Genomic DNA, 13590 nt, shown 5'->3' with positions numbered 1-13590 from the left:
CAAAAAATAAATAGCTTTTCCTTGATATACTAATTCTTTGAGATGCACCTGTACAAGTCTATCAATAACATTAAATCTATTTACTTATTTTTCCATTGAAAAAGTCAACTCGCATGAATCAGAAGTGAAATCAGGAATGATACCGATCAAGCACAGTTTACAAATAAAAACAGTTCTAAATAAAGTGTGGATTTTGAGATGAGAGGAACAGCAGGAGATGGACTTTTTCACTGGAGGAAGCATTATTATGGACAGATATAACATATTTTATTGTATTTTTTGCCAGAATTGGCCGTTTTAAGTTAAAACATCTAAATGGATAATAATGGATCCTTATTACAAAAAGTTCAGGTTTTTACTTGACAAGATGTTAATCGATGGACTGGAATTGTGTGGATTAATTGTGAATTATTGGACTCTCATTCTGACGGCACCCATTCACTGCAGAGGATCCATTGGGGAGCAAGTGATTTCTACATTTCTACATTTCTCAAATTCTGTTCAATCTGTTCAACTCATCTACATTTTGGATGACCTGAGGGTGAGTATATTTTCAGAAATGTTTTATTTTTTTAACTATTCATTTAAGTCGGATTAAACATTGTGCAGCACAAAAGGAAGTGATTCACTTACCCCCAATGCCGCCATGTGTCTACTACTGAGGGTCTGGCAGCCCGGCTTCTTCTGCGAGACACAGGGTGGTGTTAACTATGCATCCTGTGCTCCACTTCACACAGCTGCAAAAACACACAGGCATTCATTTATTTACACACATTTATACACAAATAACTGCAAGGAAATAGACTATTTTCCCCCTTTGCCTTTCCAGAATGTTTTAAGTAAATAATATTTTCAGTTTTCATGATTAAGCCAAACTACAAAGAGTATGGAGCTTTTTTCCCCATGTCTTTCCTAAAACTGTACTATGGGGTTACAAAAACTGTGCAATAAAGGTATGCAACATCTTTAAGATAATACTGTTTGTTGATTACAAACAAGATATGCATAATTATGTCATGACCAATCATTTTTCAGTTACAACTGGAAAAACTTAATTATTAAAGTGCCACTATTAAGGATTTTTTTTAAATTACCTTTCATGCAGTGTGTACCACAGCTCTAAGTGAATGAAAACATCCTGCAAGTTTTAAAATCTGAAACTGCACTGTTTATAAAGTTATTGTCTCTCTATAGAGTCTTTTTTTAAAATGAATCCCAAGCCGTTTCATTGTGATGTAAACATGAAATATAAGCATATTGCCTGCCCACTTCGTTGATCTTTTCGCGTTGTTCTGAATGAAAATTTTAATTCATTCTTTGCCAATGGGCTAGTTGCATATCTCCGCCATCTTGGATTTCCAGTCTTGCGAGTGTGTGCGTAGATATTTCCGGTTGTGCTTAAAGTCAGTGCAGAGAACCGGAGAAGTCCAAATATTACCTTCTTACAGGATTTATAATATCACTTCATATGCAAATAAGATATACACTGCTATTATCACTATACTACAAATGTTAACTGAGCCAGTGGATTTGAAACTTGTGTATGTTTGGGTCGGGTGAATGAATTAAATACACTAATTTCACTACTGTTCACGAAATCAAAGTTGAAATCATGGTGTGTATACACAGCTATATAATGTATTTTATCTTACCAAATATGTAAATGTACAAATTACTTATTTCTCGAAAATGTTTGCATTATTATTATTTATATTAAATATTTACCTCGTGAGACGTGGGCTGCGATTTATCTTCAGAAGTATCCATTTCTCAATTGTACACATACATCAGTCTGTTTCATCGTTATTTTCACAACATATTTTATTATTTGACACAGCAAAAAATACGTGACTAAGTTTAATCTTATAATTAATGCTAAACAATAACAATATACATGGCTGCTCATAGACAGATAATGATTTTTTGCTGCAGATCTTTCACAAAACAAATAAACAGATAAAAACACACATGAATGCAAACAGCGATCTTTTATTTAAGGCAAACCTTTATACCTTTAATTGTACAGTTAGTTATAAATTATGTTATCTAATAAAGTAAAAATGCTTTATCAGAAATCTCTGTGCGTCTTGTTTGACAGTCAGAAACATTTATCTTACATAACAGAACAAAACCAGCTCTTCGAAAATGAAAAGTATTGCATATTTGAGAGGTTTGTGTTTGAAAGAAGAAATCCCTGTGGACCTGACCTGATGCTGATCCGCATAATCAACAGAAGAATAAAGCAATCTCCGCGTTGTATCTTGATGAATTTCCACACAGAGGTACGCAAAATATAGGGAGGATGTTTCCCCATGTTTTTGATATACCACTATCGGCTGTTAAATTTGAAAATCATTAATTATATACATCTAGCCAAGTTTCGTATGTAAGCTTCCCTTACAGTCAATGCGAGCGTCGCAAGACCGGAAATAAGTATGCACACACTCTCGTCGCTTAAGCTCACCGGTGCCATCTTGTGCACCTAGCCCATAGGTGCCTCTTTTGGAGCGGTACAAATAGCTGTTATCCCGGTAACGCAGTACACAAAGCAGCACTGCGCTCACAAACTCTGCTTTATCAGTCAGGCATGATGAAATGAAAATGAGACCAATCGACCAATCACCGCAGATTAGCGTCACGCAAATGAGGGGATTGGAAAAATGAATCGTTGAGCGAGTCATTTGGGAGTCGTTGAGCAAGTAAGTTAAAAATAAGGTAAAAATAAATGCATATTATAAGACAATGAAAGTTTTTTTTGGACCTTGCATGCATGTCAACCTGTTGTTGGGGACTCCCAAAACCAAAATATGAACCTTTCATTACCCATAAAAGGGGCACTTTAACTTGTATTATTATTACGATTATATCAATATGTGTTACCACCAACATACTATACTATAATTATATAATTTAATATATATTAAATCATATTATAATTTATGATATAAATAAAATATCACAGATACAGATTACAATTTGCTGAGACTTTTCTGAGATTTTTTCTTTTTGAGACTTTTCTGGCCTGCTTGAGTCCACACTCCAGACACAGAGACTCCCAGTCTGGGAGTTCCTGTCTATTCGCTAGCCTGTGAAATTAGTGCACTTAAACCAAACACATGAATGTAGGTCATCTAAGGATATATGAGTAAGTGTGTATCATCAGAATCACAGCAGAACCAACAGTTGAACATTTTAGACTATACAAGTTTAGAACTAATGGGGAACTAATAGTTTAGAACTAATAGGTGACAACTAGCAATCAAATAAAGGCTTGGTCCACATTTTTTTTATGTATATCCTGTTTCAATCAGAAATGCATCACATTACGGAAGTAAAATGGTTGACTTCAGTAATTCTCTTTGTAAACTGAGACTCTAGACTTCCCAAATTCCAGTTTAAGAACAACATTTCCTGAAAAAATCAACAGCAATTTAATCTACCATTGCTGAGGGCACCACTACTTTGTTGTGGTACTAAAATAACAAAAGAAAACAGATCTCATTACAATACAGGAAACTGTGCCTAACACAAACTGCAGACTGGAGCCACTTGAATCTCAGTGGGTTTTAAAATAACATGACCAATATAGATAGATCATTGCCACACAGAGTGTCCAACATTTGAAGGACCAAAGTGACATTGGTGCTAATTGAATCAGTTGTTAGTTTGGGTTTGGAGCAAAAACTTCATGCTGGGGCTGTACAGGAAATGAGCTGTGATTGGGAACCATCGCATCACAGCTGTACAGCTTAGAGCAAAATCAAACAGAACCTACACACAACTGTACATTGTGAAAACACTTTGACCAGAGACTTTGACCAGAGATGGTATGATTTGTCATGTTCTTATCATTAAACCTACTGAAGTAAACACTCTATCATCATCACCATATTCAGACAACAAAAGAACAAAACCAAACATGTTATCATGACAAACAAGAGTTCCAGATAAGAGATTTTTGAAAATTTGCAGTGAAGATGCAAATATTTCACAGAAAAAAAACTTAGACCCAAGCTCTTCATTCAGGACTTCAAACACTTTTAACCAAACACACCATCGATATGAATTTACACTAAAATGTAGGTAAATTAAACTAAATTACTAATACTAACATATATATATATATATATATATATATATATATATATATATATATATATCCTATATGTCGTGATCAAGACAATCTCCTGAACTCCAAACTGAATGTCAGAATGGGAAAGAAAGGTGACTTAAGCAATTTTGAGCGTGGCATGGTTGTCCGTGCCAGACGGGATCTGCTCAGTTACTAGGGCTGGGTATTGTTCAAAATCTTTCGATCCGGTGCCAATTTCAATACCTCAGTTTCAATACCGGTTCCTAATGATACTTTTTTCGATACCATATGTTTTTTAAATCCATTTCAACATCAACACAAATACATTAAACACAAAACTTTTATTTTTCACCTTAATTAAAACTAATTCTGGTAACACTTCACACTCAGGATAACATTATTAATACAACTGGTTGTGCTTTTTGGATAGGGGTGCGCCATTCAGGGACGGACTGGGACCAAAAAGTTGCCCTGGACTTTCTGAACCAGAGCAGCCCACCACATCATAACGCAAACGCCCCTGTTTTGATGTAATTTATTAATTTAATATTTAAGTAAACAGTTTGGGGATTTTAACCAATAGGGTAACTGATCCTCTGTTGAAACAAAAAAAAAAAAACAGCAGCTGTTCATTTAGCGACTCCTAGTGAGCGATACATGCTCATCAAGACACAAACATTCTTCTAGAACTTACACTTTGCATTCAGTTAGCAGATCCATATCTATCATGCATGAAATCGAAGTTTATAAACTCAAACGACAGCTTTATGTGCTTTACAGATGAAATTGAAGTCTTTATTCATTTGAGATGTTCAATAATAGATAATCTTTCGCTTGTTAACTTGTTTCTGTTTCTTAGCATGTTTCTTAAATATCTGGTAATAGAAAAAGTCAAAATACGCCCCTCCAAAAAAAAGTCTTCACCAGGTGCAAGATCAAAGGCTAAATCAAATAGCAGAAAAAAAAAAGATCTGCACAATGTTATGCTACCTTTATTCAAAGAGTTAAAAATAGCAACGTTTCATTCAAAGACCTTCGTCGGGCAAACACACAAGTCTGCAAACATATTATGGTATTCTTGTGCTTTAGCAGAGTCAAAATCTTTGACACTAAACTATTTGACAAAACACATTTGAAACACCAAATAGTGCAGCAGAATAAACCTAAGGGCAGTTTAAACCTCTCTTACTCCGGACACAGCTCTCCATAACAAATGCAGTCAAAGATTATGACAAATTCAGTCTCAGCTTGAGCTTTCTACAAGAGAAACCAAAATCCATGTTCGGCCAGGCCACACAGTGAGGTTTACGAGCAGAAACTGCCTTGACGAGTGGGCAGCACTCGTCATAGGAAATGCCCTTACCTGACCCTAAAGAAAGGCCATCTCATATGCCACAGGTGAATAGGGTTTTCATAACGGGGTGTGTCAAACATTTTCATACAAAGTGTCCAGCAGTAACACCTTTCGCTCAGTTTCTCACACATTTGCTGCCACAAAGGATCCGCTGTTATCCGTCAGCAGCTATTGAAGTGCTCTGAGACGGCCAGGCACACAGACGCTGCCAGCTGTACGAAGCGCTCTGTGAGGAGCTAATGAGGCACCACAGTATGACAGACTTACTAAGCGGAGCAGTTTTGTCTCTGGAGAAATGGGTTTGTGTGCGACCCCAACGCTTAAATGAACACGGCCCGACAATCAGACAAAAATAGTGGTTCACGCTTGTTACAAACAGTCTTTTATGGCCTCATGCTAAAAAAAAGAAGCATCAATTGAGGAGTGTCGGGTCTGTCTGAGGAGCAGGGAGCGACTCTATGGCTACAGAGCCGGACTATAAGATTGCTGGACAATTGAGATTTACTGATGTCATTCAGCAACCTGATAATACCGCTTTTCAGAGTGCTAGAGCACCTGGCCTAATGAATTAGTAAATGACAGATTCAATAAACCTTTACAAAAAAAAAAAAAAAAGGTATAGTGGAGGTACCATGGAACAGCAATGATATCAGATCGCAAAAACCTGGTACTTTGATATGGTGAGTGATGGAGTTTGCATAGTAGTCCAAAGAATATGATGGTACAATGTCCAAAATATAATGCCAAGGCACTTTTTTTGGTAAGTAAAGCACATATAGAAAATATCTAGTTTAAGTCACTGACTAAAATCCACTGAACTCATAATAATGCTTCTTTACAGACCTTGGAACATCTTGTTTTGCAAAAAACATTTATATAAAATCATAACTGACCCAACTACTGTCTTAACACACACACACATTCCTGCTCTTATTTGTGACCAGGAATGACAATTTATCAACGCACATCAAGAAACAGAAATGAACAAAGACACTGAAGTAAGACTGACAGAAAATTACGATCAATTTAAGTAATGTCTCTTGAAACCTGAAGTATTTTTATGTAACTTCATGATATTATTATATATTTGGTGAAGTCCAGCAGGATATACTGTGAAAAAATATGTATATCTCACACAGACAAACTGAACCTTGTTACTCTAATAGCCAACTGGAAACAGCCCAAGCCACAAATTCTAGATTCAATACTTTATCAGAATCAAATGTGTGAAAAGTATTTCACAAGACGTTTGGCCAAACAATTTCTTGTGATAAACCAGTGTATATGTTGCAACCATTTCATAAAAGCAATAACTGATGTGGCCCCATTACCACACATCAAGAGGTTACATTCGTTTTAAATAATTCAATAGTCTGTTAATTCTTTCTTAGCAGACACTTTCTTATCAGACTTATCCGACTGTACATCTACTAAAGAAGAGTGATCATTGCCATATTGCCCCAGATCTGAAAGCATCACCACCTAAAAATTCAAAAGTTCATCAGACAAGAAGGCACGATTATATCAGTAAAATACCATATCTCTTAAATTCCAGTAGTTAACCTCATTAAAAAACATCACAATCACACTCAATCGGAGTTCATCGGCTTATTGCATGAAATCCTTTAAAAAGGAATGCATTGTTCAGCTCTCTAAAAACCATCACCAGTTTTACAAGCAATAGTAGGAACTTTTATATTGACTTGAATCTTGTTTGTGTTCCAGAATGTGTAATCGCACAGACAAATTCGGAGTTTGAAGGTTGTCTCCTTAAGATAAAATACACAGAAAGCACGCAAGTAGCATGTTGAAAGACTGACAACATCATACGGGGAAGTTTAAGTCAATGCTGTGATTCATTTCCACTTACACTGCTTATAAAGATGAGAATTTGAAAACCCAGGGGTTGTCATTTAATGTTCATAATTGTGCTATGGCAATACCACAACATTAACATGCCACTTTTTACCAGCTCTTGATTAAGCCTGGTTTACAAATAAAACACTCTTCTTCACACTGAAAACTGTTAGTCATTTATTGTCATTTATTTCTTTAATAAAAGACAAAATGATAAATTTCAGCACAATATCTAAAACAAATGGACAATGTGATATAAAAGCACAAAAAAGTAGTCCACATGGCTTACATTTTTGACAGTTTCTCACACAAAGCTATCAAACCTGAGCACACTTTAATAGTGTTTTTGTCATGTTTGGAACTTGACAGCATCCATCCATGTTCACTTTCACTTGTAGCAGCATAAACATTATGCCTATGATCATACAGAAAAAAGAAAAACATATGTTTGCACCAATGTCTCTAACTATCTAAGCAAGTTAATTATGTAAATTTCCATTTCTGGGTGAACAAAAAAAAAAAAAAAAAGAAATCTGTTAAAACGTCCAACTCTCTTATCATCTATACACAGGAAACATCACTAGCTCTGCCATAACCCACATTTACGGAAGTGAGACTAAAAGTGTATCAGCAGAATTCATCCACTATGACCCTGGATGCTTGTGAAAGAGGGGTAGTAGAAATTGCAGAACACTTAGGTCAAAACAAAGGATCTTAAAGGGTTAGTTCAGCTAAAAATGAAAATACATATAGCTTTCTTCTTTCAGACAAATTCAGAACGTCCACCTCATACGTCATCCGCCTGGAAATGCTTCAATTTACAATAGTGAGCACAAGCTACATTAAATTTATTATAATGTTTAGAGATGCACCAATTGCAATTTTTGTTATAAATAAGAATAAATAAAAAGAACAGCACAAATAAATGCAATAGAATAAAGTGAGCTATGTTGTTGTTGTTTTTTCAGGTTAAGCAAGTTTTTATTCAGGTAAGAAAAACTACAGAAATAATCAAATGTACATTTTTATAAAATTTAACTTCTGTAGTCTTCATTGTAAAAATTAAATACAAATTAACGCTTACCATTAAAGTTTTAAAACGGATTCTGTCAAGAGCAGAAAGTGATTTTCTTTCTTTGATTAACAGATTATTGGACAGCGGTCCCTTAAAAAGTTTATCCACAGACCCAATATACTGTTACACAACACGAGTTCTCTTTCTCAACTATCTAACGTTCTGAAACTGACTGTGTTTTAAATGCCAGAGACGGGCATTTTGACTCAATATTGTATGTATTTGAACATTTTAGTGTAGTTAGGCACTCATTTAGGTATATGTGGCTCACAAGCTGTTTGAGACTGAGCCCAGTTTGTTCTCTTCATAGATCAGTGCTGGTGCGCGTGCTTTTGATGTAAAGCACAAAACTTGGGAATGACTAAAATAATGCTCAGTACAACCACTATGTAACCGGTGAGAATGAGATGTGTGTGAAAGAGAAATAGAGGTCTGCACAGGCTTTAAACTGAAGCACAAGATCGTCTGACCCGACCCGAGCAGCACAGTTAAATTTAGAGCCTGACCCGAAAACTTTTTTTTTCTGTTTTTCACGACTGCATGGCAATGATCAGTAAACAAATACATGTAAATAAACAGGATCAATTAAGGCATGTCAAGTTCACAAGGCGCAAAAAAAAAAAAACCTTACCATTTATGAAAGTTTATGAACATCAGGTCCAGGCTGAGGACTGCGAGACTGCGCTGCTGAAGTTATTGCCTGTGCCGCTGTTAACAAAATGGATTGGCTCCAAATCGGAATGAAGTGAGACTGATCGGCCGGTCACCGATCTAGGCCGATAATGAAGAAAATCGTCCGATTCCAATCCATGGCCGATCGATCGGTGCATCTCAAATTACAGTTTAAATATACACATTTTTCTTACAAAAAATGCATTGATTCACTACGGCCTTTGTGCAACCCCTGGAGCTGTGTGAGATACTTTTTTTTAATGGATGAGTGCTTTTTATTTCTCTTTTATTGGACCGAAGCACTGCAACACCCACTGTGTGCTATTAAACAGCTTGAAAGATCAAAGACAATTTTTTCATATGACTCAGACTGGATTCGTCTGAAAGAAGTCAGTCATATATACCTAGGATGCCTCTAGGGTGAGTAATTTATGGCCAAATTTTCATTTTTGGGTGAACTAACCCTTTAATGCAACCTGATAACTTTAATAGGGTTGGATCCCTTTACAGAGTGTTATCATCTGAAATTGGCATAAAACATAAAAAAAATCCAAAATGGACAACCAAAAATAGTGATACTGTCCAAGCCAATTAATCAGCCAGTCTTGGTCAATTTAGCATTGATTGATAAAACTGGAACATATAAATGTCAGTTCCAAATTCTTTTGATATTAAATATGAAAAATATTAATTTATCATATGCCTTTCCTAAATTATATACTATCATAAACATAAGGCATTGGACGAAAACAATCCAGGCTGATTGTAAAAATGTGCCAGTCGCAATATTTCTGCAGAATATTATGTTGCTTCTTGCACATTTTGTAGCACTTTCAAAGTGTAATGTCCAATGAGCGGCACTTACAGCAAGTTCAGTTTTATCAGATACAGACGAACGTGAATTTGGCCTCATTTTATTACGTTGGTTGTCGCAGTTCAGAAATGAAATGTCCAGTGAGTCGAGCTTAAATGTTAGTGCTTTAACGGATAGTTTACTCAGAAATGAAAATGTTATGTTTATCTGCTTACTCCCAGGGCATCCAAGATGTAGGTGACGTTGTTTCTTCAGTAGAACACATACAAAGATTTTTAAAACAAACCGTTGCAGTCTGTCAGTCTTATAATATAAGTGGATGGGAATAACGGCTTTGAGAGTCAAAAAAAACATACACAAACAAAACCTAATTAAACCCTGCGGCTCGTGATGATCCATTGATGAGTAAAGATACAAAACGATCAGTCTGTGCAAGAAACTGAACAGTATTTAAGTTTTACTGTTCTAAATCACGCAATGTGCAAACTGCTTGAACTCTCCTAAAGCTTGTACTCCTGAGCGTGTTCTTGACTGTCCCTTTAATTGAGTTTGAAAATAACATATCATGAACTCTATACTCCACCCTACATGTTTCACTAGACCGGAGTGCTCCGCATTGCAAGTGTAATGTTGTACCAGGTGAGCTACCGAGCAAGTTTACTTTATCAGAAAAGCTATACATATGCAGCTGCTTATTGGATACAAATGGCAAAATGTATTAGTTTACAAACCATGAGTTTTAAGGTCATTACATAATATTGTGCAACGAATGGTGTGAAAATGAATCTTCATTAATTAATTATCTGCCCCAACAACCTTAATTTGTGTGAAAAAGAAAACAAAAAAGTTGTTGGTGTTTCAACGCCTCTAGTGTTCATTTCAGATGGAAGTGATATGTGTAGGTAATTAAAAAGTCCATGTTTTTCCAATGAGCCTAGGTTGATGCCAATTAAAAACAATATATTTATATATATATATATATATATATATATATATATATATATATTTTTTTTTTTTTTTTTTTTTAAAGGCATTAGACTAGTCTTGATACATCACTTCTCTTAAAATCACTTAAATTATGAAGCAGAACAGATGATTAAAGCAAAACTGAAGAATTACATATTTTAGATAAATCAACGGAAAATCTCTTGAATAACACATTACCTAGAAATGGAAAATGCTTTTTGATTTAATGCCTTCAATCCACTTGATCAAATCTACATAATAGTAAATGTAAGCCAACACCTCAGCAAAACCAGGGTCACATTTCACCGGCTCAATATTAAACTCATTTTGTTTAATGTAAGATAGCTTAACATCAGCGTGAATATCAGCCTATACTGCTTAATGCCAGACCGCAGCCTGGACCACAATTAGAACTCGCTTTTCAAATTCTGCACTAAAAACAGGGACAAACTGAAAGGCTTTGTTTTCACTGAAAACCACTTAGGCTAACTGTTGCTGGCACATTAGAGAGGACTGTGAAATAGCCATAGGCCAGATAAGCCAGTACTACAAAAGGACGTAAAAGTGTTTTAAACTTAGCTATAGGCATAAACAACACATGTCTCATGACTTGTATAAACTTCATCAGCCTGTCAAGAAAGAATCAGACAACAGGAATGATACTGACTAAGCGATTAATCATGTATTAATATGAATGTTTGACTCACTTATGTAAGTGACTGTGTGTTTGTGTGTGTGTGTGTGTGTGTGTGTGTGTGTGTGTGCGTGTTGGTGTGTGTGTGTGTGTGTGTGTAAACCTGTCAAGAACATGTCAAAGATATATTTAGAAATATCAATATTTTTTCTTAGCATTCTGTGTGACATTATTTTCATGAGATTATTTATATTAATGCAATGCATACTTTTTTTATAATTCTCAACGGTAAATCTAAATACTGATTCAGTGTGTGGGGGGGCATTATGTAAACAGTCATGAAAATAATGTGACAAGATCAAAAATCTTAGAAACAAAATTAAAGACTTAAAAATCTTTATAAAATTATTATTTTGTACCTTTCCATTTGTAGTGAAATGCAATCTGGACTCATTGTTAAAAGACTTTGTGAGATTTACGACAGCAAAAAAAAAAAAAAGGCTGAATTGTAAAAGGCCTCACTCACAGTGCAATACTATAAACAGCGTGACATGCACAGCTGATTCTAAGCAGACACCAAATCAATGTGGACGTCAACCAATGTCCAGACATGACAACTCAACACGTCCATCATGTAGGGGTGTAGCATAGATCCCATGGAACATAAAGGAGACATGTCACCTCACAACTTTAGGACAACAGAAAAATGTCTATACTGAAATCATAACAACTATATCCTGTTTTCCGTCCGTCCCCTCAACTATAACACACAAAAGTGAATGTGTCCAAACTCATGAAGAAGGACTTGTTGGTTGTTCCTGCTCTAGGAGTCTGGGGTACAGGTTTGCACATGCTTCCCCTACAAACCCTCTGGGCTTTAACTTTTTCTCTGGCCCAGATTTCATTTTAGCTCACATGCAAACCTGCCAGAGCATCAAACCCCAAGTTTCAACAAACAGATGGGCAGATGATGATTATGATGGACAGAAAGCTCTCAAGAACATTCCAGGCAGGAGGAAGAGGAGGAAAACTGACCAACACAAGAACTGCAATCAGACACAGGAGTGCATGCCTATGAAACTCCAGCTTCACTAAATTACACTTTTTCCCTTCTTACAAAAGATGACCCGGTTAATAGCTGCAGGGCCCGGCGTCGCCATACACACATACACATTTACACACGTATACACACACGCATACAGCACGACCGCACATATAACAGTACGTATAGCCATGCAGAGCTGCCATCAAGCGGAAAAAAACAGCGAGAATAAATGAAAACTCCCCGTTTGCCGTCCGAAAGAAAGCTCGTGCAATCATCAGTTGAAGTTTAAAGGAACAAACCTGTTTATGGCCAGCGCGGTCCGCTGGATATTGGGTTGAATCCGAGTTAAATCCACTATCAGTAAAACAAAGAGGCGAAAATGTCCGGCCAGTGCCGAAACAGGCCGAAACAGCACACTGAGGAGCCCGCTGCGCATGCGCACACTTTGTGGAAGGGAGGGGGTGGATTATACTTTTTTAAATGTGATTCATTTATTTGAAAAAAGTTACAAGATAAGTATCATTTAAATGATTAGGCTTTACGTTTTAAAATAAAAAAATACATTATGATTGTTTTATGTTTTATGTATTTATGTATGTAAAATATGAACTATACGATTAATACAAATGTAGGCTACAATAAAAACACATCCCAAGTGTATGGTACCTTTCTTATTATTATTATTATTATTATTATTATATTTTTTTACGCTTTTGAGACACATATCCATATTTCTTAATTAAAAAAAAACGAACTCTTCACAGGTCCTTGTGTTATCATACCGCAGTGTCAATTTTGACATGATCTGTCCGGTTTATAGTCACTTAAGTAGTAAAAACCATTTTAATTATTCTCATTTAATTTCCAAAAAAAATTTTTTTTACTGTGTATTTACATCAGTTTTAAGAAAGATCAAAAGAAAAATGTTTTTAAAAAATCTAACATTTTCTTGAATTTGAACTTATAGTTTATCAATTACTACATTACAACATTTGGTTGCAAACTAGCTGATAATTTTAATGATAATGCTGCTGCTGATGATGATGATGATGATGATGATGCACCCTGAAGATGAGTTTT

The 13590-nt window shown here is 35.6% G+C and overlaps 1 protein-coding gene across 1 annotated transcript in view; it reads right to left on the bottom strand.

Moving 5' to 3' along the window:
- LOC113057654 (polycomb group RING finger protein 3-like) overlaps nt 1-12939 on the bottom strand; it is a 33155-nt gene extending 20216 nt beyond the window's left edge. Inside the window, exons 1-2 of the mRNA XM_026225095.1 lie at nt 12810-12939; nt 634-737 (exon numbers count right to left, since the gene is read on the bottom strand). Of these exons, the coding sequence (XP_026080880.1) occupies nt 634-648 (15 nt within the window). The 5' untranslated portion in view covers nt 649-737; nt 12810-12939. The remainder of the gene's footprint in view (nt 1-633; nt 738-12809) is intronic.
- Between the last annotated feature and the right edge of the window lie 651 nt (nt 12940-13590).

The sequence above is a fragment of the Carassius auratus genome, chromosome 39 (genome assembly GCF_003368295.1).
Source record: "Carassius auratus strain Wakin chromosome 39, ASM336829v1, whole genome shotgun sequence".
Lineage (NCBI taxonomy): Eukaryota > Metazoa > Chordata > Actinopteri > Cypriniformes > Cyprinidae > Carassius > Carassius auratus.
This window is presented reverse-complemented; position numbering and strand designations above follow the sequence as displayed.